Source organism: Cinclus cinclus, chromosome 2 (assembly GCF_963662255.1).
Source record: "Cinclus cinclus chromosome 2, bCinCin1.1, whole genome shotgun sequence".
Classification (NCBI taxonomy): Eukaryota; Metazoa; Chordata; class Aves; order Passeriformes; family Cinclidae; genus Cinclus; species Cinclus cinclus.
In genome coordinates this window covers 16,872,587-16,899,984 of record NC_085047.1, presented here as the reverse complement: position 1 = coordinate 16,899,984, position 27,398 = coordinate 16,872,587, and the positions used below count along the sequence as shown (strand labels likewise).

The window sequence follows — 27,398 nt, the reverse complement described above, 5'->3', positions numbered from 1 at the left end:
ATGGAAGCAAGGTGGCTCTTCTCTCTCTTTTTTTTGCTCTCAGTGCCCAGTGTCACAGGTAAGAGTGTCAGGGGGACACCTTGACTCAGTTTATGGTGGAGGGTGGTGAGGGGCAGGCTGGGATTGGTGGGTCTCACTCGGATGAGCTGTAGCTACTGGCAGTGATTTTCTATTTCCTGACAACTTTGTAATAACTTTAGTTAGTTAGAATGTGCAGCTAGTGAGAAGTAAATGGCTTGTGCTGAGTAGCAGACTACTTATTTCAATAAGCCTAACCTGCCAGAATAATCACTGAGATGAGCTCACTTGAAGTTAGGGCAATGTGTGGGCCAAAAGGAGAACTGCTTTCAGTGGGAAAATAAAAAATACCTCTCTGTCATACATACCCGTGTATGCAGAGAGAGGAAGAATTGAAACACTTCAAGGCAAGAGCAAATTGTGAGGGGTGCAAACCCTTAAACAAAATCTTCCCTCCCTCTTCACCTAACCTCATGTGCTAATATCTGGAGAAACAAGTTTGTTATTCAAGTAAAACACTCAGAAAAGTTGACTAAGGAGGGTTGCATCTTTGTCAGAGGGAATTTAAGACAAAAGCAATCTGAGGAAAACCAAGAAAAAGTATGATGTTCACAAGCCCCCGCTGCCACCCCTCCAAAATTCCGACCATGATAAATGTAGGAATAATTATTACCAGCTAGGAAGAACAATATTGTAGGGTATGCAATTTTCCAGTTAAGAAGGGGAAAAAATCTATGTATTTGACTAGCATGGAAGGATGGATCTCACAATCTGCAATAGGCTGTTCTTTTTTTTACATCACTGAGGCAAACTGGTTCTTAAAATAAAAATAATTCATATGTGTATTCATAGAAAATAGGAAATCTTAAGTGCAAAGAAAGGAAGAGAAGCTTCAAAACATGCACATGTAAGAAATAAATAGCAATTACAGAAAAATAGGAACTTGAGGTTTTTTTTAACCCTGAGGATGAAATCCTCTCTGAAGTCACTCAAAGGTGAAAGTGGAGGCCTCTGTGCCCTTTGTGAAGATCAGACACCTAAATGTCTGAGAGTTACTCTAAGAAATTTCAGTTGGAGCACAGGTATGCACTAATGGACACTATTTGATTTTGAAAACGAAGTTGACATAAAATGAGATTACTTATATTGAGATGCTAGCAAAAAGAACACTTTTGCACAAAATGTTTTCAGTTAAAATAATCTAATGTGCTATGCTACTAAGAAATAATGCTAATTAAAATGTTGTTTCTACATATATATTTTAACTCAATATAAATCATTCAAGTGATTCTTCATAGGCATTCTCTATATGATCCTTAGACCTAAGGCAGCAACAGCGTGAATATAAGAGAAAAAATGCTGTGTCTTTAGCTTGATAGTCTTGATTGCAAGATTCCTAATTGCTTTTTCCCTAACTTTTACTGGTGCAAAACTTGTGATGAAATCAGAGAGCATTTCCTATAATAAGCTCCTTAGACTGACAAAAATAGTTTTAGTAATTTTTCTTTCAGCACAAGGCTGTGAGACTTGTCATTCAGGCTTATTTTTATTTACCCTCTTACATCATCACATCTTTTAGAATAAAAGTAAAAAGATGAGCAGAACACACGCAACAATGAAACAGCAGAGGTTAATGTTGGCCGTGGCCATTCAGTAGCTTTGTTCTCCACACATCTAGTCTCCAAGTGTCCATGTCACCCTTCAATGGACAGGTACCAAATAGGAGATGTGGGGATGTGTCACTCTGCCCTAGTGCCTTTTCCCCATCAAGCCACAGCTGAGGGGGCACATGGTCCCTGCCTGGCTCCTTCCTGGCTGAGCTGGAGGAGTGTGGGGCACACTGCAGCACAACTGAGGATGCCTGAGCCCTGGCAGGGCTCCTCCTGGTCCAGGAGCCCCAGAGCCATGTACCACCCAGCAGAGCAAATGTCAAAGCAAAGGAATTGGTACCAAGTAAACTTCCAAGTAAAGAAGGTGAGCAGTGGGCGCTTGCAGCTGGCAGGACTTCAGGTCAAATTCCCAAAGCAAATATACAGGGATGTTATGATACACAGGGAGGATAAGATGGAATGTAAATGGGGGGCAACAAGTTGTCAACCTAAGGACAATTGCACAACTCGTATTTTTTCTGTGGACCTGCATGTCCTTTTGGAAAAGGGACTTTTTGTGTATAGCTCTCTGGGAGTGATTGATTACTCTTCTCACTGCAACAACCCCCTCCATAAATTCTTCATCTCCTTGAGTTTGTCAGTGCGTTGCATTCAGGGGTTTGGGGACTACAAGGCTCTTACTCATAGGAGGGAGAAAAGGATATAAATCAATTCTACTACAACAGCAGCTAAACCAAGTGGTACAGGCTCCTGCTGAAAGCCCCTTCATTTCATCGATCCATTACTCCTTTATATAGCACACTAAGGACTGCCACCTGCTTTATGAAATTAATTGAGGAAGAAGCCACACACACCAGAGCAGCTCTCTCTGACACTGAGACAGACACTCCTTTAGGACATGCAGGAGCTGTTAAGTAACATGGAGAATGGCTTTCTCTGCTGAAGCCACAAAGGCAATGGACTGGGGGATGGTGCAGGGAATTAGCCAGCAGGGATAGCTCATTTGTTCTTGCAAAAAGAACTGGGGAATAACTTCACCCAGCTTCTGCTTTATTTATATTACTTGAAAGATTTTCATTTTCACAGAGGCCCTCAGAGCTCTCATTTCTTTCCCACAAATGTGACAGGACCTCCCTGGCCTCTTCCAAACACACATGCATTTGCCCTCCCAGTTTCTCTTTGCAGTCTGTACTGGTGGAGATTTGCTGCAAAGCTTCTTGCTGGCCAAGGCACCAAATCATGTCAAAGATGGACTAGGAAAAGCTTTGTTTAAACATTACTTGCACCGAAAATGATCCTGTTTGTTTTTAAGGCCAGACTGCAGATGTCATTACCCAGACAGAAGCGGTCCATGCGCTGCCAGGTACTGACGTGACCTTGACATGCATGTTGCCAAAACTGCACACCACCCACGTCATCCAGACACAGTGGTCCAAGACTGATGGCAGCCCGTCTACCAAAATAGCTGTACATCACTCCACCTATGGCACCCATTACTTCACATTTTCTGAGGCTCCTTACAACTTCTCAGTGTCCTTCAGCACAAGGAGGTGCTGCGGTGGGGATGACACAGGGTCCTTGTGTTCCACCAATCCAAATGCCACGTCTGAATGCAGCTGGTGGGCTCTGCATCTGGAAAATGTTACCGTGTCCCTTACTGGGCAGTACGAATGCATTTTTGCTACTTACCCATACGGGACAAAGGCTGCGAAAATTCAACTTACTGTCAAGGCAGAAGGTAAGAGATTGTGAATGAGAATTTGGGGTGGGGGGAAATATCAGGACAGATTAACATTTCTTCGTCATGGTGACTTGTTTGGGATTTACAGTGGTGCCACTGAATGTTGTTCATACAGCTTCCTATTTACCAGGAACTCTTTAGCTGTTTTATCCAACTCGTGATTAAGAAACCTTATATGTTTGGTGGAATAAAAAGTTAGACAGTGAAGCAAAAAAAAGCTGGTGAGGTGGGCAGTTGCTGCATTTTCATTTTGGAGAAACCTTGTGGAGGAGACTGGGTGAGCAGCTCAGGATATGGTGGGACGTTGGATATAAGGATGGTATAAGGATGTTGGATCTTCAAACCATGTTGTGCTGCTGCTGTGGGTGTGCAGCACTGGGCACCAGAAAGAGAAAACCCCCTTGTCTGATGGAGGCTGAGGCCTGGCATCTGCAGGGCATGCTGGGTGCTAGCCTCATGGAAGGATGTGTATCTCCACCACCAAAAACACACTGGAGCAAAGCAGGTAATTGCTTAGGAGAATCACAGGAATGGAGATTTGGCTGCTTCTGTCAGGCAAAAGAAAGCTGGAGAGCAGCATGACTGCTCTTGGTAAGTAAGCCTCAGGGGAGAGTGTGAACTTCAGGGAGGATATTTAAATTATCCTGGTAAAGGAACAAATTTATTTAAATCAGATGAGAATGGATTTGACAACAAATTAAACAACAGTGGCAACTGTCAGCGTGGGAGCTTTGGGAACAGCTATTTAGTGTCAGCAGTGAGGGGGAAAGCCCAAGCTGCTGTGAGGATGGAACTTGGCAGGGGTGTTGAGCAAGCTTCTTGTTGTGCACATGGGGAACTGGATTTGATGACCCCAGAAACATCTTTCTGACTCAGGTTTCTGCTAACAGCTCAAGGAGGAGTAAAGTAAATGCAACAAACCTGGCACTGTGTCAGTTCAGAGCTGCAAGGCCAACCTGTTCACTCTGCTTGTGCCCAGGGCTGTAGACACAGCAGACATTCAAGAGTCAGGAGCAGGGTGGGTGCAGGTTATTTTGGGGGTATTTGGGTGTGCTCCCACTGCCCTTTTCCCTCCATCACAAGGCCAGACTGGTAGTCCCCTCGCTGGAGCATGCTGCTCCTGCAGCAAGAGGAGGTCCTGTGCAAGACTCATACTCAGGGATGTTTAACACTGATGGCCCCTGCACGGCAGTGGCTCCAAGCATTTTGGTGCTGTTACCCTGGAGACGCATCTGGGGCAACCCTGCAGCACCTGCCTGCCCTGGTGAACTCACAGAGGCAGAGTGAGAGTGGGCACCTCTGCCCAACTCCCAGAGGATGGGTGTGTTTAAACAGTGCACACTGAATAATTGTGCCAAAGCTGAAGCTGCCACTCCACCCACTGTATGGGAGTGTGTTGTGGTAGGCTACCCTTTTGGAATTTCTCTGTGCTCCTCAGGGCAGAGGGATCAAAGGGAGTGCAGTGAGGTACAAACCGTGCTGGTAACCCTGTGAAACCCTCCCGCATTTTCTGCTCTTCATGCAAAGTGTCTCTGTCTCTTCCTTAGTACAGTAACTGTGCTAATCAGGCATTGCTTCTTTTCTCTGGCCTTGGTTGATACAGACAGGTTTCAATTCTGTTATTGCTGTCTACAGTGTAAGCAGTCCTTGTTCATATCAGCGTAATTGTGTTTTTTTCAGTAACTACAAGATATAGCAAAGCTGTGCTACTGATGACTGCTTGGTAGAGAGAACTAAAAAATTGACTTTGCTACCTTTAGCAGGTTTGTATTTTAAGGTAACCAGATCTTTTGCAATGAACCACTTTGACTCAAAAGAAGGTAAAAAACCTTAGTCCAGACTATGAGTGGGATGGATAAAGGTGATAGTCTATAATGAAATACAGTTTTCATTTACATTTCAGATGCACTCAACTTGTAAAAAGCTCACAGAGCAGCAGGCCTTCATAGGACAGACAGACAGACACAGAGAACTTTAGCCAACAGGCTGTTAATGGAGATGGGAGTCAGAGATGGGAGGAGGAAGCAAGCAGCTGGGACATGTGACTGTGAGAGTCGGCAGAAGAGGTTTCCAGGCTGAACTCCTGGGGTGACTACTTATCTCCACACTTGTATTCTGCACAACATTTTTGCATGGTGGTTTGTCCCAGCAACATCTTCTGTACAGTTTTGTTCTTGGAGAAACTATAGATTTACTTGCTTTATCCTTTCATTATCCTCTCTGCGCTGTCCAGTCCTGTCAGGGGTTCTGCACTCTGTGTCCTTCTGCAAGAGCTGGCTTCTGAAGTTCTTCACTCTCAGGGACACTGGAGGGAAGCTGCTTCTGCTGCTGGCTCTCCCGGGCACAGCTCAGGGCACTGCCTTTCTTCCCATCTCTGTGCCACAGGCTGAGTGCTGGCACCATTGCTCTGTGCTCAGGTGCCAGGTACAAAGGAAGTTACAGTCACCAGAAAGTCCCCACTGACAAATAACATGGCAGTCTGGGACTGCTGGATATTCTCACTCCCCTCAAGATAAGAAATAAATGAAATACATATCTGTTCTAGCTCAACATGCAAGCCAGAGCTACCAGGGGAGCAGGGCTGAGGGGTGTCCCTGTGGTGTGTGCTGGTGCCTTGCCTCCAGGGAAGAGGGAAGGCAGGTCTGAGGGCAGGGAGGATGGCAGGACGTGCCCCACCCCGGCCTGCCCCGTGGCCAGGGATCAGGGAGGTCAGTGCTGAGCATGGCGCTCACAGCATCTCCCACCCACCACCACTGCTCTTCCTGCTCAAATACAAACGTGCACACTCACAGACCCAACATCTGGGCCGCAGAAGTGCACTGTTCACTGCACCACTCTGCCCATCCTCCACAGCTGGATGGAGCCCTGGATTGACAATGGGTAGGGTAGGAGGTGGTGAAATGGCTTTTGAGATGGATGAGAAAGGAAAGAGTGACAAGTTTTGTGGCAGTGGGAAGGTTGGAAAATAACAAAAGAAGCACTTACACTGAAAAACAGGGTTAATCTTACCCTAACTGACGTGCTGAATAGCTTGCTTAGTGAAAAGGTCTGCAGATATCTTCAGAGAAAAGGAAATAGAGGTTTCTAAAATTGATGTGAAGGTTTATTGCCACAGAAAAAAAAAATTGTAAGATAAAAATTGAAGCTTGAAATTATTCTCAGCTCCAAAAGCAGACATCGTGATCCTTCAGTTAAGAAAATCAAAAAATTCAGGTAATTCTGTGAATTGAGTCATGAAACTGCAACTAGAATCAGATGCAGGACTTTCACTTTAAAAATGTGTCTAGGGCTAATGGTCAAAAAATTACAGTTACCTTCTAAACCAAAAAAGTGCCTGTTCCTTGAATAGAAGACTAGTCAGCATTGGTTTTCAAAGCACAGTGAACATCATGTTTCTGATTTTCCCTCTTGGGTTTTGTTGTTGGTGTCGTTCCAATGGTAAAAGAGGAGAGGCACTACCTGAAGAAAGTGTGGTTAAAGCAGACTTTAGAAATTCCATGCCTTGAGGACGCGACCTCAGAAAATTTGTCCACTTATCCTTTGAAATGGCTAGTGGTAAGTATTTTTCATCTCAGATAGAAAGTTCAGAAAGAACTATAGAGTATTTCTGCGGATTGAAATGAAAATGTTCTACTCTACTGTGTCCTGCCTGCAGAATCTGCTAAAAAACTTATCAGTCATATGAGACTGTAATAATAAAGGGGAAAAGTACAACCATAAGGTTGCAAAATAAATAATAGCTGTTAAGGAAACAAAGAGGAAAAATGCCATCTTAATTGCTTTGAATTTTTCAGGGGCACATACAGAGGGGGTCTAGGGAAAGTGGCTCATATAACAAAACTAAAATATTTCTTGTGTTGGATTTCCAGTGAGTTTTTCTGTAGTGAAGCTTTAGTATGTGAAAAATACATGGCAACTGTGAAGGATAGTGAGATATCAGGCTGCTTTGACATAGAAAAGAAAGGTACTGGCTAATGTTTTTGGTTTTGTGACCCTCTGCATCACAGACGCCACTGAAGATGTGCAAACCCAGTTATCAAACTAACCACATGAAAAAACTATTTTTAAGCAGTTTTCTGTCAGATATGAAGCTTCCTGTATTTTTGTACTTTATCTGACTTTCTGTATAAATATTTATATGCATGTTTTAATGTAACCTTTTAGCATTAATTTCAGTGTGTACAGATAAGTATCAGTGAGCAGTGTCCTTGAGCTTTGCCTGGTCATTTATATATGTTGCCACTGTGAATCTGTAACTGTTGAGAATTTCCTTAAAGGTGACTTCAAATAGTTTAGGTTTTTCAACCTTCTCTCCTGGTTCATTATCCATTTAGATCTCCCTTATGCAGGTCATTCTTAACATTAAAATTTTAAATACTTTTGTAGGGAACGCCCTTCTTTTACTTTGCAAGTTCTCTCTACAAAGTAGCCGAGGAAAGAGAAAAAAAACAGAGGTCAGCACAATGATAAATGTGGGTTGCCATGCATCATACAAAGCTTGCAAATAGGTACTGAGGCACAGATGTCCAGGACATGCTGGCTGTACTTATAGCCAAGGCTGGCTGCCACACACACAATAAGAGAGACAAATTTTAGTTGTTATTATTATCAGGCTTCTTTCTACTTAACATTCTAAAAGAGCAAAGTCTTCCTTGAAAATTCAGCAGTATTTAATATGTATGGGATGTTCAGCATAACTTAAAGACTGGTACAGTGAGAAGGCACCTCTGTTGCTCTCTCTGCAGGCTACAGAGATCAGGACTCACAAGACACAGCTATTTATTCCATATTTTATTGTCAAGATGATGACTGCTCTTGGTACTGAAGTTCTGACAGAGAATATATTTGGAAAAAAAAATACCAGATGTTGCAAATGTCCACTTACTACAAAATGTGCAAGGGAAGATTTTCATAGTGGGAATAGAGCTAGCTAACAAAGATATTTCTGTGTGTGTGTGTCCAGACTTCACAACTTTGTGGATTTTTCTGTACACAGGGTGAAAATGGAAGGAAAGAGGAACTTGTGACCAAGGAGCCCTCCTGTCCTGCTGTGTACAGGAACAGCAGCTTGCTATATGGGCAAAGAGTCCTCCTAGGTTTCAACTACACCCTAAAGGTTTTCCCCACCAAAATCACTGATGATGGCAGAGTCTTTTCCTGCCACGTGCTGTACCACCCAGAGAGAGTCCAGAAGAGCAGCACCACTGTGAGAGTATTTGGTAAGGGGTTGGCTTATGCCAACTGCCTGCTGCCTTGCACTTGGAAAGGAGACACTCCTGTCTCATTCTGAAACCAATAACTTTTGACAGATACTGGGTTGGTTGTTTTTTTTAAAATAGAAACATATTTACCTTGTCATTTTTTTATCTGCAATGACATAAAATGTTAGTAAATAACCCTGGAGTTCTTAGAAGAATTTGAGCTCATTCCTTCAATTTCTGGCAGGAAAAAAATAGCAGATTCATTGCACATATATCAGTCTTACTGTCATGCACATGACAAGAATCTCACCCTGATGTGTAGGTTTGTGTTGGGAAGTTCTGGGTTACAGGGAACCATACTGGTCATCAAGATCTCTGTGTCCCAATGACCATGCTGTCTGCCATTAGGAAATCATGGCCAAAATTTAGTAAGCAGTTTGGGACTGCAGCTGTAGCAAAATCACATCCTCAAAGGCATGTGACATTCAACTGCTGCCAAAGGCTCTGGCTCTGGGAATGAGGGTCCTGGTGGGGGTTTCAAATTGGTGGTCTGGCATTTTATTTTGTAAGCCTTCTCCATCTTTTGTTACTTGCTTTGTTCCATTTCAAGTGGCTGAGAAACTGCTCTACTATCACTAAGGTACAACTGAATCAGAAAATTGCTACCCACTTGAAAGCCAGGCTTTATTTTCTCTTTAGAGATCTGTTGGTCTGGAAAACATATTTCCAAAGCTCTGAAAGTAAATAAGTATTAAATACTGGGATTGTCAAAAGCCCCTTGACTGTAGCTGACCTGTCCAAGGAAGCCCACATCTTGAGGGTGGCATGGCCATTCAAGGCTGATGCTGCAAATTCAAAGAAAGGTTCAACAGGGAGCTGAAAAAAAAGCTGAAAAAAAAGCAAAATGTGTCTGGGGGCTGTTGGTCACTGATGTAAAAGAAATAAAAATAGAAGTTAATGATCTGAAACCTCCTCTTGCGTTTGCATGATTCAGACACTTTTTCAAATCAACATTTCTCAAATAGCAATAGTGTTACCTGGGTAATCATTCAAGGATACCAATGTACTTGAATTCTCTCCCTTTCATCACTGCTGATGCTCTTGCCTAGATTTGCGTGTCTCTTACTAAGAGGATGCTTTATTTGGCTTTTTCTCTGAATTACTGCGAGATGTGTGCTTAGCTGTGCATAAACCCACATCAGAATATCAGTACAGCAAGGTAGAGAGGCAAACCAGAGAGAGCAGCTGTGTCCCTTGGTGGTGAACAGTCTGCATTTCCCAGTAAGTGCTGGCTGGCTTTGGACCAGGGTGTTGTGCCACCAGCCTCTCTCACAGGGGTCCCAAGGGCAGAGCTGGGTGCAGGGGCACCCTGAGAGCCCCGAGGTTTGCAGTAGGTGCTGAGGAAACTCTCTCAGACCTCAGGTAAGTTAAGTCCACCACTCGGAGAAAGTGTGCTTTTCTGCTCCTAGCCCTTTCATGTCTGAATTTCACAAGTGAAATAACTCTTTTGCACCCTGTCTCTCTTTCCTGTTACCATTTGCTGACGTCATGCCATGTATGATTGCACTACCCCAGCCTTTCTCCATTTACTCTCTTGTGCTGCAGCAGCAGGAGAGATCAAGAGCAGAGGGCTTAGAGCCTGCCCTGAGCCAGCCCACATCCCTGTGCAGCACTGGTACAGACACTGCCCAGAATAATCCAGCCCTCTCTTGGTGACATCTGGGGGACAAAGAACCCTTTCAGATGGCAGCACCTGTCTTGTTCCTTGTGCTGACCAGAGAATAAAGAAATGAGAATTTGTGTTCTGGTAGTAAGACCCAGCCTCAAATGGGTGGAACAGAACCTGAAAGTGGTATATGCCTACAAAGTCAGCAGCACCTTATGGTGGTTGTATCTGTCATCCACTAGCAAGGACACAGCAGGGAAAAAAGGCCAGTTAAAACCTGGGGAGGTTTTACCATCTTGGCAAGCCAGTATCTCCCCTGTCACCCAAACACTTATGCAATCAAACCCCTCAGGCTGGGTGGCTTTAAAGTAGGGCAGGGAGGGCAGGCAGCTCCTGCAGCACAGAGCTGTGTAGGACAGGAGAGGGAAACTCCTCGTGCAGGATCCCTCTGAAAAATACTTCAGGCAGGGCTAAATACCACAGGGTCAGGCCAAGTCTGAGGAGTTCCAAGTAGTGTTCCCTCAGTCTCTTGAGGTGACCCAAGTGGGGCTGAGAATTGGACCAGAGAGGATGGAGAAGGCATGGAAAGATCTCTCAAGGAAGCTGAGAGTCTTGGTACATTGGGTTAAAACAGACATTCAATCAAGATAGCCTTTTTTAAGAGGGTGTTTTTGGATTAAAATACTTTAAAGTATTTCTCTTCCAGAGCAGAGTTCTTTTAGATACAAACTTCTGTGAAAAGGTATGGCCTTTTCATGTCTAACTCTGCCAAATAGTGATTTCCCCTTTTTGTAAGAGTAAAGCTCAGCAGCATAAACTACTGAACTAAATATTGAATTTCTGCTAGATCCAAAACATTGGTAAATATCCTAGCAAGATGAATGAATGTCAAAGTGTTAACAGGGGCTGAGATGTTAATTGGAAAAGATCTATTACAGCTATGCATGAGAGCTGCCTGCCAGAACAGCTGCCCAGCAAACACATCTTCTGAGAAAGCAGAGGACAGCGCTCAATACAGGTGTGGAAAACATACCCATTCCCATTAAAAAAAAAAACCAAAAAAACAAAAGGAAGAGCATGCACTAGATCACACATCATTTAACCTCCCTGCCAACTTCTGCAGTGATTAGAGGATACTAGACTTTCCCCTGTATCTGAAAAAGTCTGCCTGTCTTCTGCCAGCTTCACTGCCATCTGTATAGTTTTGGCAGAGAAGAAAGAATGAAGTCTTAGGACACTCATTTCCTGATAGGAAGAATCTATAACCCCCACCCCAGTCCACCCTCAAAAAAAGCAAAAAAAAACCCTCCAAAACCCAAAAGAGATTTTTAAAAAAGAGGAAATTCCACTAAAAAAAAAAAAAGTATCGTAAGTCCAGAAAACCATAAGCCCATGATAATTAAATGTAAGTCATGCCTAGACAGAATCCATTAGTAACATCAGGCAGAAAAAAATGGAAATTAAAAATAAAGTCAGGAGAGTCCTTGGTGGATTAGCTGTATAAAACAACAGGAAAACCTGAATAGTTCACCTCAGGGGAGAATATAATTAACTGAGGTGGTCCTATATCAATTAACACGGTAAGAAAAAGAGAAAATTATATTAATGGTAGAGATTAAAGTTCAGTTTATGTTGGAAAGACGAATATTTTTGGGTCTCCTAAGTAATTCAGGGAGAGCACTTGTTTCCAGTCCAGTTTCAGGGCTCAGAAAGAGCCAGGAGCCAATTTATCTGAGGCTTTTGAGACTTGTTATATATTAACTGTTTCAATAGTCCTTACTTAACAAGTCAGTCAATATTGCTCCAAACCAGTCATCCCAATGGCCAGTTTAGAAACGTAGTTTAGAGAGGCTTAAGGTACCTTACAGCTTTAATTTATACAACTATAAATATAAATATACAGCTGTACCCAGAACCAGAATGCTGCAATACCAGAAGAAAACAGTTTTTTGCTTCATATGGTTGTGGTCAGCAGTGCCCTGCTGCTCTGCTATGGGGGCAGGCTCTGGGCTTCCTGGCAAGGCACGAAGCATCTGTGGGGGACACTGTCACAGGTCTGCCCAGGCAACAGCATGTGGGTAGCTGGCACCCAAAATCCATCAACATTTTGGGGGATGGCTAAAGCCTTTGGAGACACCTTTGGAAGGCACACAGAGGAGCCAGCAGCTGGGCTGTGTTCGATTTTGTGGGAAGGGTGGCTCTGCTGCTGGAGCTGTGTCTGCAGGATGGTTTCAGACTGTTTCCCCAGCAAAGCCACCCAAGCCTAGCTGGGGTAGATGGTGTAATGCATCCTGGATTCTGTGGCAACAGCTGCTGATACATTCTTGTAAACCACTTCCTTCACCTCTAATTGCAGCTGTGCACGCTTTTATCTTGCTTGATGTGTGGCTGGAGGTAGGATTTAATTTCCACTCTTCTTATGAAACAAGGCTGTTAAGTGCTTTTAGAAGCTGTTACTGTGATTTGCAGTGTCCATTTCACTAATACATTTATGTTTGCTTTCCAGCTCATCCCGAGATCTTCATTAGCCTGCAGGAGGGCTCAGCCAACACCTCGCAGAAGGTGAGCAATTTTGGAGCAAAGAGTGAAGCCTGTGACTGCCACCATGCCACCCCAGCAGGGCCAGGCAAGCTGAGTTGAACGAGGCACAGGAGGGACTTCTGAAGTGACTTGGCTCACTGGGCAGCAGGCAAGGCACGGAGTTAACAGGAGGTGCTTAAGCCCTCTCCTGAGCCACTCCCAGCCCCACAGCAGTGAGCACAAACCAGAGCTAGCTAAGGACTTCTTTGTTGTGCAGGCCTCTGTTTTAGTTTTGGTAATGGCAAAACCTAAAAGACTGCTGAGTTGCACTGGTCATGCTTGGCATAAAACCTTTCTGTGTCTCAAATGACTGACTAGCAAGCATCTCTGGCTATTAGCAATGGTGCTCTGCTTCCTGTTCCATCTCTCCAAGTCAAAGCTTCTGATCTGCAAGTATCTCAGATCAAACAGGCTTTCCTTGGGAACAGAGCTCATGGGCAGGCAGAACCTTGTACTATCCATAACCACCCACTTCACACAATCCATGAGTCAGTGGGTTCTGCAAACTGGTGTAACTTTCCTGGCGACCTATTTCTGGGGGTGGTGTTGGACATTGCAGGCTTTTGTCTGCACTGGACTACAGGACTGGGAAATAGAAACTCCCCCAAGAGCCTCTGTCTGTTCCTCACCTCCAAACAAATGCCGACTTCTTTACTTCTCCTTTCTGCTTTCTTTTTCTTTTTTTTTCTTTTTCTTTTTCTTTTTCTTTTTCTTTTTCTTTTTCTTTTTCTTTTTCTTTTTCTTTTTCTTGCAGGGGTTGAATCTAGGGAGGATGTCAGATTTTCATTTCTTCATAGGAAGAATTTAGAAAGTATTATGACCTAAAAGTGCCTGAAAAGTAAGGGAATAATGAAGACGAAAATAGGAGAAAGCAATTACACTACAAGCTCAGGTGCTGTTTACCATGGCAAGCAAAGAGTTTCAGCTGGATACTTTCAGTCTTTCTACTGAATGATTGACTTCTGCTGCCTTCAATATATCAAGCTTGCTTTCAACTAAATGTGGGAACCACTTTCTTTGAATGAGGGAGCAAGAGAGGTTTGTGTTGCATGAGTAGCATATGCCTTTTTCTTTTGCTGAAAAGAACAAGGCCATTTCTCTTAAAACAATGTTTAGTACTTAGCAGTGTCATAACCTGCTAAATAAACATACTTGGGGACGTCTGGGCAGCATGAGGATGAAACCTCTCACCCTGCTAGTGTTCAACCCTTCATCTAGCCTTGATTTTGAGGTCCTGCCCATCTATTGTTTGCTGAGAAATCAAACTGAGCACAAACACACAAATTATTGTTCTTTGGAACAATTGGCATAGAACCAGGACTACTGCGTCTAAAGTATCCAATTCCTTGCGACTTCTGGAAATCTCTCACATACTGTGTCTGCTAGAAAGGTATCCAGTTTTGTATATTCAACATATCATTGGGTTAGGCAGTCTTTTTGATGGGAAATGACTCTTCATCTGCCTAATGAAGAAAGGATTTACACGGCAATCAGAAAGTGTCTCGTTCTCCTCACACACACTGTGCCCATTACCAGTTCAGTGTTTTTCCATGTGAGTGTTTGCCACTGGGAGCAGGAGAGTGGGAGGGGTCACTCTACATCTCTCCAGCCACAGCACAGGACTGCAGGGGTTTGGAGTCCTGACACCCAAGGAAACGGGGGTGTCCCTGGGCTCTCATTCAACAGTGTCTGCAATCAGAAAAATGAGGAGAGTGTGTGAGCAACACAATAAAGAGGAAGCAAGTGCTTCCTTCCAGAGTAGGACTGTGAGTAAGCAAGCACTGTCCATACAGGAGTTTGGCAGCCAGGAGGGAAATGTCAGGAGCACACCTAAGATACATACATGTATGTGCGTGTGTGTTTGTGTATAAATATATGTATATATGTAACCTAACAAGTGCCTTGTGCTGCCCCACAGCCTAATGTGAGCTGTGTCGTGAGGAAGGCATTTCCCAAGCCAAGGCTCCTGTGGTACATGGACAGAGCGAGCCTGACGGAGCAGCCTGGAGGTAAAACAACCTGTCCACAGGGAAACAGCACAGCTGCAGGAGTGGTTCCCGGGGAAAGTCATGACTGCTACCCACTCCTGCCCCAGGGAACCTGCAGGTGTCTGGCTGGCTGAAGGGGAGAGCACCAGGCCTCCTCAAAGGAAAGAGCTGGCAGATGGCTGTGACCAGAGCCCCCTGCCAGGGATGGGAACTCTGGTTTGGCATGACCCCACCATTCTTGCCAAATTTTTCACAGTGTCTCAGCAAAGAAACCTGCAGCTATATGAGCCTGCTTTCCAGTACCAGTATTTTGCACAGCTCTGACTTATAGTTTGGAGTGTAACAAGAGGGTCTTTTTTTTTTCTCTCCCCAAGAAATTTCTGTGGTACAAGAAGACTTGCAAGACAGTGAAGGTTTCTATGAGTTGAAATCAACACTGATGTTGCAAAGGACCCATGAGACACATAAGGCATTCTCATGTGTGTGTCTGTTTCCCTTCCTGGGAAATGAAACAAGGAATATTTCATCAGAAGAAATATTTGTTTCCTTCGGTAGGTTTTTCATAGATAAGACACATCTAGAAGGTTAAGAACACCAAACACTCTCTAACATTCTCTTGTTATTTAAAATACTGAAGAAATAACAGCAGCATAGAAGCTTTTTTGTACAAGTTCATCATGCAGCTTGAACTGTCTGGCAGGTTTTTGGTTCAAATCTTTGCTCAAGCCTCTGAATGAGCTAAGAAACTCCTGCACAAACAGAAGACACAGTTTGTTTGGGCAGAATCCTCCTGTACTTCCCATACCCAAAAATACTCTAGCATAGCCACATAGCACCAGTGAACTATTATAATCCTGTGTTTCTCACGGAGCACTTGTGGTTCCCTGGGAAATCAAGTCCTCAGACTCAGGGCTATGTTAACACACCTTCAATAAAACATGCAAAAGGCTGCACCTCTGTGGATAGTGGAGAAACTCCCCTATAACCTGTGCTGTAGGAATTAGCCACATGATTAGGTAAGTGGGGAGAAATACTGTCCTGCTTTTTTGGTGAAAGCAGGAGACTTGGCAGTGCAGCACCTCTGAGGATGCAGGGTGACTGATGACAAGGGCACGCAGATTTCCTTTAACACCCTCTTGTGCATGTCTCCTCTTCAGGTGCAAATGCATATTTATACCTTTCTAAATTTTTTAAATTATGTATGCTCCCTGCTGACAGACAATACAGCTGAGCTGCTGACCCCTTAGCAGCATCTAGGGGCACATCACCTACCGTGGCAACTACTTGCAGCTTAGCTGGGTTCTCCTGTGGCTCTGTATATTCCTATTGATATGTTTTTCCACAAAGTAAGACTGCAGAAGCCACAGCTTACTCCTCTGGAAACGCAGCTTCAGAGGGGAGGGAGATAAATCATAATTTTTTCTCTAAAATTACTAATTTCCCCCAATTTGCAGTTTTCTAGAAATGTATTCACATCGAAGAGCTGTCAGTTAAAGCAGTCTGTTTTCTTGCCTGCGGACTATGCTAATGCTAAGATACATCCACTCTGTGTAAAAATTGTGAAGTATTTAGATGTGACAGAAAGGAAAGAATTACATTAACTCTCAGCCATATCTTCTGCAAAGTTTCACAGTATGACACAAGCCCAAACTAAATTTTCAACCTTTAAAACAACTTTCAAGAACTGCTTTTATCTTTCTCTTTTTTTTTTTTTTCTTTTCCTTTATGGACAATAAGTCTAATGAAGCCTCAGCTGAAGTTTTTACTACCACAGTTTCAGATGGTAGGATAAATTAGAAAATAAAATAACTTGGGTTATGTTTGAGGTGTGTTTATAATGTCCTAAAGCTGTTGTAGTATTTACTACTCTAAATGGGTAATAATGAACCCATTTCTGCAGTTTTGACTTCAGAGAAAATACGATAAAACAATATTTTGGTGATGTAATCTATTCTAATTAAAATCAAGCATAATTAAACTCTAGCCTTGAGGGGCACTTAATGTTATTTCTAATGTTTCAGCTGGCATTTGAATATAGCTCTTTCAGTACTGAACCAATAATTAAAAATAACAGCCCTTATAAAGGTTCTACCTTTTGCTTAAATACAAAGCCAAGACCCTCAACAGTTTTGCCATGGTAAAGAACTGAAAGGATGTTTCTTAATTTATGTAAACTTGGTAAATCCCTGCTCTTCCCCTGCAAGTTTGTCTTATTATTAGCTTACTGCAGATGGTTAAATGGTCTCTCCACACCTCTGCTGAAGCCCTATGGAAACATCTCTCCTGGAGCAGTTTGCTTTGCTCTGCCCTGCATGGGAGGCAGCTGCACTTTAGCAGGGGGTTACACGAGTGTGTCAGAGAAATGCTGTAAGTAGATGGCATGAAAAAGTATGGGTTTTGTGGGAAAATATTCTGCAAGTGCAGGTTGAGGCAGGCCCTGGGGGCTCAGCCAATACCCCACTAGGCACCAGAAAATCATCCCAGATACTGGGGGGCCCTGAGAGAGGGACACTTTTCCTCTGGTGGCCTCTGCAAGGTGCACTCTCAAGGGAAACCTAGCAGCTTGCATCAGTTCACCACCCTGCTTCACCTTGCACTCTCTGCAGAGCCCTCTGGGAGCCAGGCACATCTCAAAGAGCCTCACTGCTCTGGTTTTCAGACCTGTTGCATCTTTGGTAAGGAGCCCTTTATGTCAGCCAGCTACTGTGAAATCCCTGTTAGTGCAGGCAAGGCTGAGCTGAAATGCAAATGGAAGAACAGCAGCCAAAGGAGGTGCAAGGAAAGCACAGGAAAGCAGCTGCAGAGTGGATGATTACCTGTCTGTGCTAAGATCCAGTACCACCCAGTGCCCTCCACACATGCCTGACCAGACAGAGGTACTTTCTGGCTGCCTTCCCAGATATGTTTTTCTAATGCAGTTTATGAGGTTAGTAGATCACTTGCATCATGGACCTCTTTGGGGAGATAGAATCCATCCTCATGGCCTACTCAGGGAGTACTTTGCCTCTCCTGCGGGGGAAAAAAAAAGGAAAAGAAAAAAAAAAAGGAAAGAAAACAGACATCTCAGGACATATATGCTGCTTGGGCAGGATGGTGTCTCTGCTGAGCTTGCCTGTGTGGTTAACAGTTTTTAATAAGCAGGAGTAATTCCCCCTCCTCTTCTCTGAGGACTCAGTAAGCATTTTTCAGTGCAGTGTCTCTGAAATTTCCTCTCAGAGTTGCAGCCTCTGAAGTGCCTTATGGATGAAACTGTGCAGGTGCCACCACCAGGTCATAATTGTTATCTCAGCATCTGTGCTAATATGGTGCACCTCTTTGCATGGAATAAACCCATGTGATTCATTTCTGTTTTTTAAGCTGAGGTGCCAGGGACTCCAAAGTTTTTTCCCCAAAACTTTTGTTTCCCTAGGGATTTCTCAGTACAGTTACCTTAGGTGCTTCATGTTTCCTTCTGGACTACTTGGCTGAGTTGTGTATGGAAAACTTATTTGGAAATTAGGTGTGATACACTTTCTTGCCCCTGAATCTTTCAACCACCCATTTTCCTAAAGCAGAATAAACACCTTTCTCATGCTGAATGTTTGCTTTGATTTCTTATAGACTTTGGTAACTCAACACTTACATCAGCTGTCATGACAGCCTCAGGTAAGGGGGAAAAATACTTTATTACTTAATATATGTAGGATCTCTACTTGACCACTGCCCAAATGTCATGCACACAGAATCAGAGCTGTAACAGGCAAAGGTCAGTGTGCTCTGGCACAGACAGCACCAATGTGATGATGCTTGGGAATTTGTGAGCCAAGAAGAGATCTGACAGAAATCTTGCTGACACTGCCATGTTAGGACAGCACATAAAATGGCATGCTGAATATTAGAGATCATTCTTACGTATTTGTATAAAATTGAATCATATGCCTATAAAACTGTAAATAAATCTGTCCTGTGGTGACAGTGAGGTGCATGTGATAGAAAAGCCATCACTTTCCCTCGACCCAACAGCAGGGCATCATTCCCGTTCATTAATTACATAACTAACTCTGTTTTACCAGAGCATGGATATGGATAATTGCATAAAACTATTTTCAGCAATTGAGAGGAAAACTCTCAAGAGCAGGTGATCTTCTGGGCTGATACAGTTGTGGCCCCTTGTCAAGGACTATTTCTGGCAAGGCCCTGGCTTAACTGGGGAGCACCACATTCAAGTGCACAATCCACCCCACAGCAGTCAAAATTAACCCTGTGCATAAAAGCACAAATAAGCAATGCCTGCAGTCAGCCAGCAGGAAAGAGTCAGCACTGATAATATCAGCTGCCTACAAGTGCCCGCTGGAGTTGTGAAATGCATTTTGAGCATTTAGCCTTAACTCCCACAGCAGGATTTCTGCTGCACAGTCTGCATTTACCCAGCAGCTACTGCAAGCTCTTTGATCTAGGTTGTTTTGTGATTTATTAACATTATTTTCTAGAGAACCTATCGACTAAATGTGATACCATGTAAACTGTCTTTAGAGCACCAGTCAACATCTGTGGCCTCTCTGGATTTCACAAGTCAAGCAAATATGGCTCCTGCTTCCACAACACAAGGTAATCAATTGAATTAAACTGTTTCCTCTATTGCTTCAACAATGTACAAGAAAGACGTGTAAACACAATAACCATCTTATTTTTTTTGAAGCAAGAAATTTAATGTCCATTGAAGTTCTTTTCCTAGTGCTATATGCACGAGGAAGTACACTAACCCCTGTCAGCATAACCACAGTTCAGGAAGAAATATATGAGAAAATACTGTCTTGATTTTATCTTTTTTTAATGCTCTGTTTAGGGCACAGTCATTAATTTTGGCAACCAAACAGACATTGAGTGTTATCAGTGTTTACAAAGTGTTATTATAGTGTTTATGAAGAATACCTATTGTCTTTGGTTAAATATCATACCTAAATAGAGTACTGGAGGCAGATGCTAAACACAAGGCTTTGGCCTGCCCCAAAAGAGCTCTCCTTGGGAGCTGAATCACTCAACATAAAGCCCAGGGGCTTGCAGAGGCTTGACTGAGATATACCAAGGCAGGAACACAGATTGAAATGAAAGTTTGCTGCTTCTCACGCTGCCTTTTCCATCCCAAAAACAGAGACACTTGCCTGGCTGACAGCAGAACAGCAGAGTTGCTTGTCCAAGTGGACTGAAAGCCCTTCTGTCTCAACAAAAAAATTCACAACAAACGCCATAAATATTCAATATGAAGAGAGAGGACTCTCCTCACTGAATCATACATATTCCCTGGCTCAGGTGGTATGAGGTCAAACTCATAATGTAAGATGGATCTGAGCCATTTTTCTTCTGCAAGTATCCCAGGAAGCAATTTTCTTTTAACCACTGGTCCCAACGTGTGCCAGTCATGGCATGACAGCCCTGGGTTAGTGCTTATCCTCTCCGGCTCACTGCTGGTCCTCACACTGGTGCCCCCATCAGCTCTTGAGCAAATCCTCTGGGCTACAGCCAAGACTTGACACCAAGCCCAAGCCTTCTGTTTTAGTCTACTGGTTTGGATTAGTTCCTGTTATTTTACAAGTTTTCAATGAAAATCTAAAAGACATGAGAATGGATATGAGAGAAGAGTTCATTTTTTATAGGCAAGAGGAGGAAGAGGGGAAGCAAAACCAAGGCTGCTAAAACTGTATCCTGGTCTTGCTTAGCTTCCACAACCACTCCATCACTGAGCCAGAGATGTTTTAGGCTTTGAGTGATCAGTTACACCTGCAGTTCACCTTTGCAAGTTTGTTCAGATAGCTTGATATTTTTCCAAAAAAGTTGTTAAGAAATATGGACTCATTTTAGTAAATGTGAAATAGTTCTCTTGGGAAAATGAAGGTCTATGTGCAACACACCATCTCTCTATGTTTGAATACCAGATAAATAGCTAGCTGAGCTCTAGAAATCTTAGCACATAAAAAAATGCTTAAAGGAAAATATTAAATAAGCTGCGTTTTGGCATCAAACATTGCAGGTGTGACTCCTGTATTCTTTTTCAAAACTTCGTTTTGTTAGTTTGGAAACCAGTTTTGTTTCACTGGAGCTGGTCTAAATTCTTATTTATGTATGTTCATTGCTCTACTGGTTTCAGGTAGAAACAAGCCAGTGCACTCAAGCTCCTGACGTTCACCTGAAACTAAGCTGAAATATAAAAATGCTTCAAATGTTTTGTCTATTTACCTACGCCAGCAAAACTCCTCTTGAGTTTCTAGCTTGTGATAGGCTTTCAAACCAGACACAACATTGTGTAGTGCCTGTCTGAGGGTAGACAGCATCTCGAGTAGTGGGCTACACCCACTTGACCTCATTAGCCGGAAAACAGGGAAGAAAGAGGGGGGAGGGGAATGAAAAACAAGTGATACAGTTCCCTAAAGCAGTTTTTACAAATTGTGTGGTTTTCTAGCAGGAGCACTGACTTCTACCACAGATGCAAAAGTCTATACAAGTGCCACAGCATTCAGTGAGATTTTGGCAACAAGCACAAGAGGAGACAGCACGTCTCCTGTGCTTCACAGGACTGCAACAGAGGAGTTACGAAGCCAGAGTGGAAATGTTGCACCAGTTTAGTGAATGATGGGTTGCAAAGCTACAGTAATCTGGAGCATCTTGCAAAAAACACAGCAGCAGGTCCTCGGGTCCTCAATTTTGATGGGTTTTCTCAGAGCATTAGCTCTGTCATGTTTATTTTCAGCTGCTAGTTGAGAGTCACCACATTTCCATGCAAAAATTATTACTAAGCATGGAAAAGTTGTGTCTGAGCAGAGGCCAAAGTCATGTGGAGTAATGTGTACCAGATTTTTCAATACTTCACAGGAGCAATTTCCCTGTTGAGTCCCACTGAGTTAGAAGATAAAGGCTTGGGTCTCCAAGCTGTCAAGGATTTGCAGTGGCAAAAGAGGAATGAAAAAAATATTTGAGTATCTCGGTTTCATTAGACATATTTATTTTAATAATATTACAATTGAGATAGTTGCTAGGCAAATGCAGTGAGTGCTGAAGGTAGTTTATAGATGAAATAAATTGCTGGAGAAGCTAAATAAAATCACAGAGCAGCAGTGAAATAATGAGATAATGTGGAGTAATAAAGGCTGGCTAATAGAACATTGAAAGACAGCCTCATTAAAGATCAATAAATCAATAATAAAAAAGAAACCCTAGGGTGAATATTTTTTCACTAGTCTTTCTCTTTAGAAAAATCTCTGCTCAGCAGTATAAAGCCCAAAGTGACCTTCTTTTTTAACATCTTGGTTTGCCTTTGTGCTTTTGGAACAGGCAGGACCTGTCAATGTGCTTTTGTATTTGCATGGGAGCTGTCTTTTGGCTGCAGCACAAATCTATCAGCTGCTTTCCAAGTTGTGAATGTATTTTTGGTAGCAGTCTGGTGCTCATCTAGCCTCGTACAACCCAGAGCCATGCATTTATGCCACAACCTTGTGACAGCTTATAATGCTTCACAGTTCTCCTCTTGCACAGCTTTCTGGTTGGGATTTTTGCTAAAAACCTGCTGAATTACTCTGCTATTTGCAGGGGATACCATGTGTTGCTCCACTCATCCCCACATCCCTGCCACTGCTTCCCTACATCTGTGCCTGCCTGAACACCAGATAAGAGATAATGGCCCCGAAGGGTCCTCGGTGCAGCAGCTGTAATTGAGGGCAGTTTCAGACCACACAGGCACCACGGAGCCTGCTGAGGCACACACATCTATCCATGTGGCTTCCTGGGGCCACTGGGCTCCTACAACAGTGACTGCCATTATTTTGGTCCTGGGATGCTCTAGCACAAGCCATTATGTAAATAAGAATAAGTAGTGCTCATCAATGTGCTGTATAGAACACAGTGCTATCAGATCTCTAAGTGTATGTCCTTTTTATTTTTTTGTATATAACTTTGTAAAATGCCATGCATTTTACAAAGGTGAGATGTGTCATGCCTGTTCACATAAAATCAAACTCCTAATAAGCAAGTAGAAAAGAACTGAATTAATATCCAAAAATTTCAGTGAATTTTTAGAGTGCCCTAAAATTGGACTGATTTTCATACATCTTTTTAGTACTCACATACATACATACACACACACACAAACACACACACACTCTTGAACTCTCAATTTCAGTCAAAGTCAGTAAGCATCCACAATAAAGAGATTTTCTTGGTTCTGCCTGGTTAGTCATTAACATCATTTAAAGCTGGGTTTTTGTCTTGGATTTATAAATCAGCAGTTATATCAGGGACTGTCAGGTTCCTCTGTTTCCATCTGTTGTTTGTATCAGAGAAAGTCAAGGATTACACAATAGCCACAGTAGAGCCTAATGAAGTAGATATGTTCAGGCTTGTAAGATAATTGAAGGTCATTATTTCTTTTTGTACAAAGTTGAATTATTCCACCACTGAATCCCCACATCAGAAGTGCCATGGGAGCTCTGGAAATGTTGTGACATTGTCTAGTTGAGTATTTTAGCTATTATTTCAGAAGCTGTGAATGTGGAGGTGGCTAGGAAAAACAGAAAGGTATCCTTATGGAGCACTGATCTTAAACATCAGTAGCTTAACTGTATTGGAGAGGGGAAAAAACCTGTCTATAGACAGATGATAGATCATTTTCATGGTTCAGACAGTACTTGACAGAGGAGACTGAGGTTTTGCTCAGTCATGACAAAGGCAGACTCTTTATGTTGCTGCTAAGCCACTTAATATCTTTATGTTTCTCATTACCATCAAAGAGGTAGAAAGCTTATCATTCTCCCAGACAATAGCTGTGCAGCTCAAAGCCAGCTCAATGCTGTCTTACTGGAACATCTAAACAGGTTTTCTTTTCTTTCTTTCTTTCTTTCTTTCTTTCTTTCTTTCTTTCTTTCTTTCTTTCTTTCTTTCTTTCTTTCTTTCTTTCTTTCTTTCTTTCTTTCTTTCTTTCTTTCTTTCTTCTCTCTCTTTTCCTTTTTTTTTCCCTTCCCTTCCCTTCCCTTCCCTTCCCTTCCCTTCCCTTCCCTTCCCTTCCCTTCCCTTCCCTTCCCTTCCCTTCCCTTCCCTTCCCTTCCCTTCCCTTCCCTTCCCTTCTTATAATATTTAATTTGATAAAAGCACATTTTTTTATCCAACACCAGGTTGTAGGTACCTTGCCAAGTGAATTTGTACACCCTGATCCTGGAATTTGATTTCCTGTTTTCAGTGGGGTGAATAACAGAGGGTTCAAAAGACAACCTTCATTCTTTAAAAGCAAGTAACTTACTAAAAATGTTCTGTGCCCATATCTTTGTAGGTAACCTGTCCTACAGCATCACAGACCAGACAATTTCAGTTTCCAGAGAAAAAGATTTCTTTCCTACCAGCAGCCTGCCGAACAGTACTGGTGAGACATTAGCCTACAAGTCCTCTTCTTTTAGCATGCCACTGCAGAAGCACAAAACCTGGAGCATCATGTCCATTTGACCAGGGGATTTCAAAAAAAGGGACAAGAGATGAAAGGAGTCACAGCTGTTGTGTCCTCATACCACAGGCTGTCACGGGCTTTTGGCATTCCAGCCTTCTCCCTCCATCTGAAAGCAAAGCTCCAGTGCATGCTTTCTTCCAGCAGCAAAATTTGGCCAGTGACCCTCTTGCTCCCCAGGGAAATCTCACGGCTCATGCAGCGTGGTGGACTGGCCACAGTGCTGGTTGCCACGGTGGGATAGACCCAGCCTGGGTGACACACCAGTGTGGCCAGCCTTGCACAGGGTGCTGATGCCAGCACAGCGGGAGGTGACAGTGAGGCACATCACCCATGGAAGTCTCTGGCACCCTCTGGCAGCTGGAGGAGGACTGTGCTCCACCTTTTCTGCTCCATACCCCTGACCTGAGGGCACCTCTGTCAGCACCCCCAAGGATGGCTGCACAGAAGGGGGAAGGGGAGGGAATCCCAGCACTGCAGTGGGGAGGGGCAGCTGGAATGGGACTGGGATGCTGTGCTGCTGACAAGAGCTCACCTCAAAAGGCAGCTGAGCCCTTGGCCAGACGTTCTGGCAGCGTCTGGTATCAGTGGTGTGAAAAATGAACCACTGGGAAGGAGCGCTGGGGTGGGCAGATGTACCCGTCTGCACTGTGACTTGCAGCTTCTCAAAGAGCAGCTCACAGGGGAACAGAGAAAGCCCACGGGTTTTGGACAAAATGCTCTCTGGGCTGTGCCTAAATAATCTTGTCGAGCGAACCAGTGGGTGGCTGAAATCAGCTCACACACCCAGTCAGAACAAAAGTGGGCTAAGTTCATAAACCAGAGCCGCAATGCTCCGAGTTTGGGATCCTCAGCCTGGGGACGAGGGGCTGCACCAACACCAGCACTGGGCAGGGCAGGGAGCAGCGAGCCACAGGCAGCAAGCCTGGATCTCCCTCTTCTCTCAGGAAACAGGTGAGCTCTGTGTGTCCCTTACAGGTGACAGGAGGAACACCAAAGCCAGTCACTTCCCCTGGCCAACAGTGGTGGCTGTCCTGCTCCTCTTCTGCAGCTTTCTGGTAGCTTTAGGCATCAGGAAATGGTGTCAGTACCAAAAAGAGATGTAAGTACCAGTCAATGGAGCCACAGGGGTGGGAGGGGTGGCACAGAGGGCAGAGCCAACCCAGCTGTTAGGGTTTGCACCTCTTCATTTGAGACAACGGTCAGCACACAAGGCCTTTAAGTACATGGATCACTAATGCTATTTTTTTTTTTCATACAGCACTATGTAAAGTGGAGTGTTCTCAGTCCTTTCATCTGTTTTGTGGGTTATATTTAAAATAAACTATAAGAAAAGAGCTGCAGTGCAGCTTCAGGTTGTCAGGGAAGAATAACAGTCAATTTTTGTCCCCAGAGCCCCCCCTTTCTATTAGCCTCCCTGCCAGCTGCTTTTTGCTCTCTCATTTTCTATGGTTACTTGGGGACATGTTTTAATGAAATTGTACTTCTAGGGCAGCTCTATTTGAGTTTTGAATAATATATGTGAAAGTAGGCTACCCAAAACTGAATCCCAGTCAAAGAAGCATTGAGTTTATAATTATTACCAAAGTTAGATTCCCTATTAAAGCACTCCAAGATCTACTGGTGAAAGCAATATCTAAGAGACAATTATTTTAAATCTTACTAACATTACTAAAATACTCCAAAAATCATAGTTATAATTAATCACCTATGATTCTAGAAAACCCTCTGAAAACACAACTGCAAATCCTGTATATCAAAGGTAAAAACAAGATTTATTTTTTTTAACTGATTTGAGATGGGACTTTTATTTATAAATTGACCCTCAAAAATGTGCAAGTCTTTAAATATACTTTCAGAGATCAGTGTGAGCAAAAGGCCTGTGCAAGGGTTTTGAATGGTTCATCAGGACCATGTTCTATTCTTTTAAAACATGAATGAAGTAAAACGGTGAGGTGGGAGCTAAGAAAGCCAAATTAATAGCAGGACGTGTGTTGGAGTTTTGAAACACTCAGGGAAGTCACAGTATGTAAGAGCTAATGTCAGGTGAGTTTATAATGACTTAGTACCAATTCACCTCCTCCTTTGAACATTTTACAACTATCTTTTATGCTACTTTTGTGTGATAGAGCATTTTCTCTCTTCTATTTCAGTATGAACAGACCTCCATCTTTCAAGCCACCACCACCTCCAATAAAGTACACGTCCATGGTAGAGTCTGATGGGACTCCTCCATCCTGCCACGAACTGGAAAACCTGTAACATCACCTGCACCCCTTGTGTAGCACACAGAAGACTGACACATAAAAAGGCTCTGCCTTTAGAACAGGAGCTTGGTGTTTATGACCCATATTAAAATTCAGAGCTCCTACATGACATTAATTTTGGAAGCTGAGCACTCCTTGGGACACTCCTTTCATCCTGTCTATCTCTATGTATGCACCACGTTACCAGCACAGTGAGTGTCACTGTGAGATTACATGTGCTTAATTTGAATTGGGTGATCCGCTGGGGAATTGCCATCTTGTCCATGGTAGCAGATTAACACATCACTCTGCCAGCCTGACTGAAGAGTGTTGAAGCTTGTCCATCTATTAAATGTATAGAGATGACAGCTCTGCCATACGGACACCACAGTTACACAGGAAATGGTGGATGAACACAAGATTTTGAGACCTACATGAGTTGTTCTTGCAATTTTATTTTTTTTTTACTGTGAACTAACATAACCCAGCATATCATTTTCTATCACTGTGAAATCAAAAGAAAAAATCAGCACCATACACAGAAAGAAAATAGCCTGCTCTTGGCATGGGATTGCAGTACTGGATCATGGAGGGTGGTTGGTGAGGTGAAAGATCATGGTGCAGGCCTGGTGCAAGTGTATGCAAAAAAAGTCCCAGTTTTCATTGGTGAAGTCACAAGAAAGTCAGTTTTGGGCCAGAGGCTTAAGGAATGATGCAAGCCTAAAGATTATGGAAAATAATAGTCCTTTTGGAAGTGCTATGCTTTTGAAATAATACTTACTTTAAAGTCTGCTTTTCAGGAATTATATTTACAGTATACATGAAAAAAAAAGTAAAAATTTTCATTTTCTTTGGACTTAATGAGCTTCTGTCATTTGCTATCTCCAC

The 27,398-nt window shown here is 43.1% G+C and overlaps 1 protein-coding gene across 1 annotated transcript; it reads left to right on the top strand.

Annotated features, from left to right (window-relative positions):
- Positions 1–26,526, top strand: CD96 (CD96 molecule). The gene is made up of 13 exons (XM_062512017.1): positions 1–58; positions 2,941–3,366; positions 6,815–6,924; positions 8,366–8,588; positions 12,743–12,798; positions 14,735–14,825; positions 15,179–15,354; positions 16,533–16,587; positions 19,317–19,391; positions 21,241–21,315; positions 24,097–24,186; positions 25,243–25,366; positions 26,418–26,526. The coding sequence occupies exons 1-13, from the start codon at positions 1–3 to the stop codon at positions 26,524–26,526; spliced, it is 1,668 nt and encodes a 555-aa protein (XP_062368001.1).
- Positions 26,527–27,398: the final 872 nt, after the last annotated feature.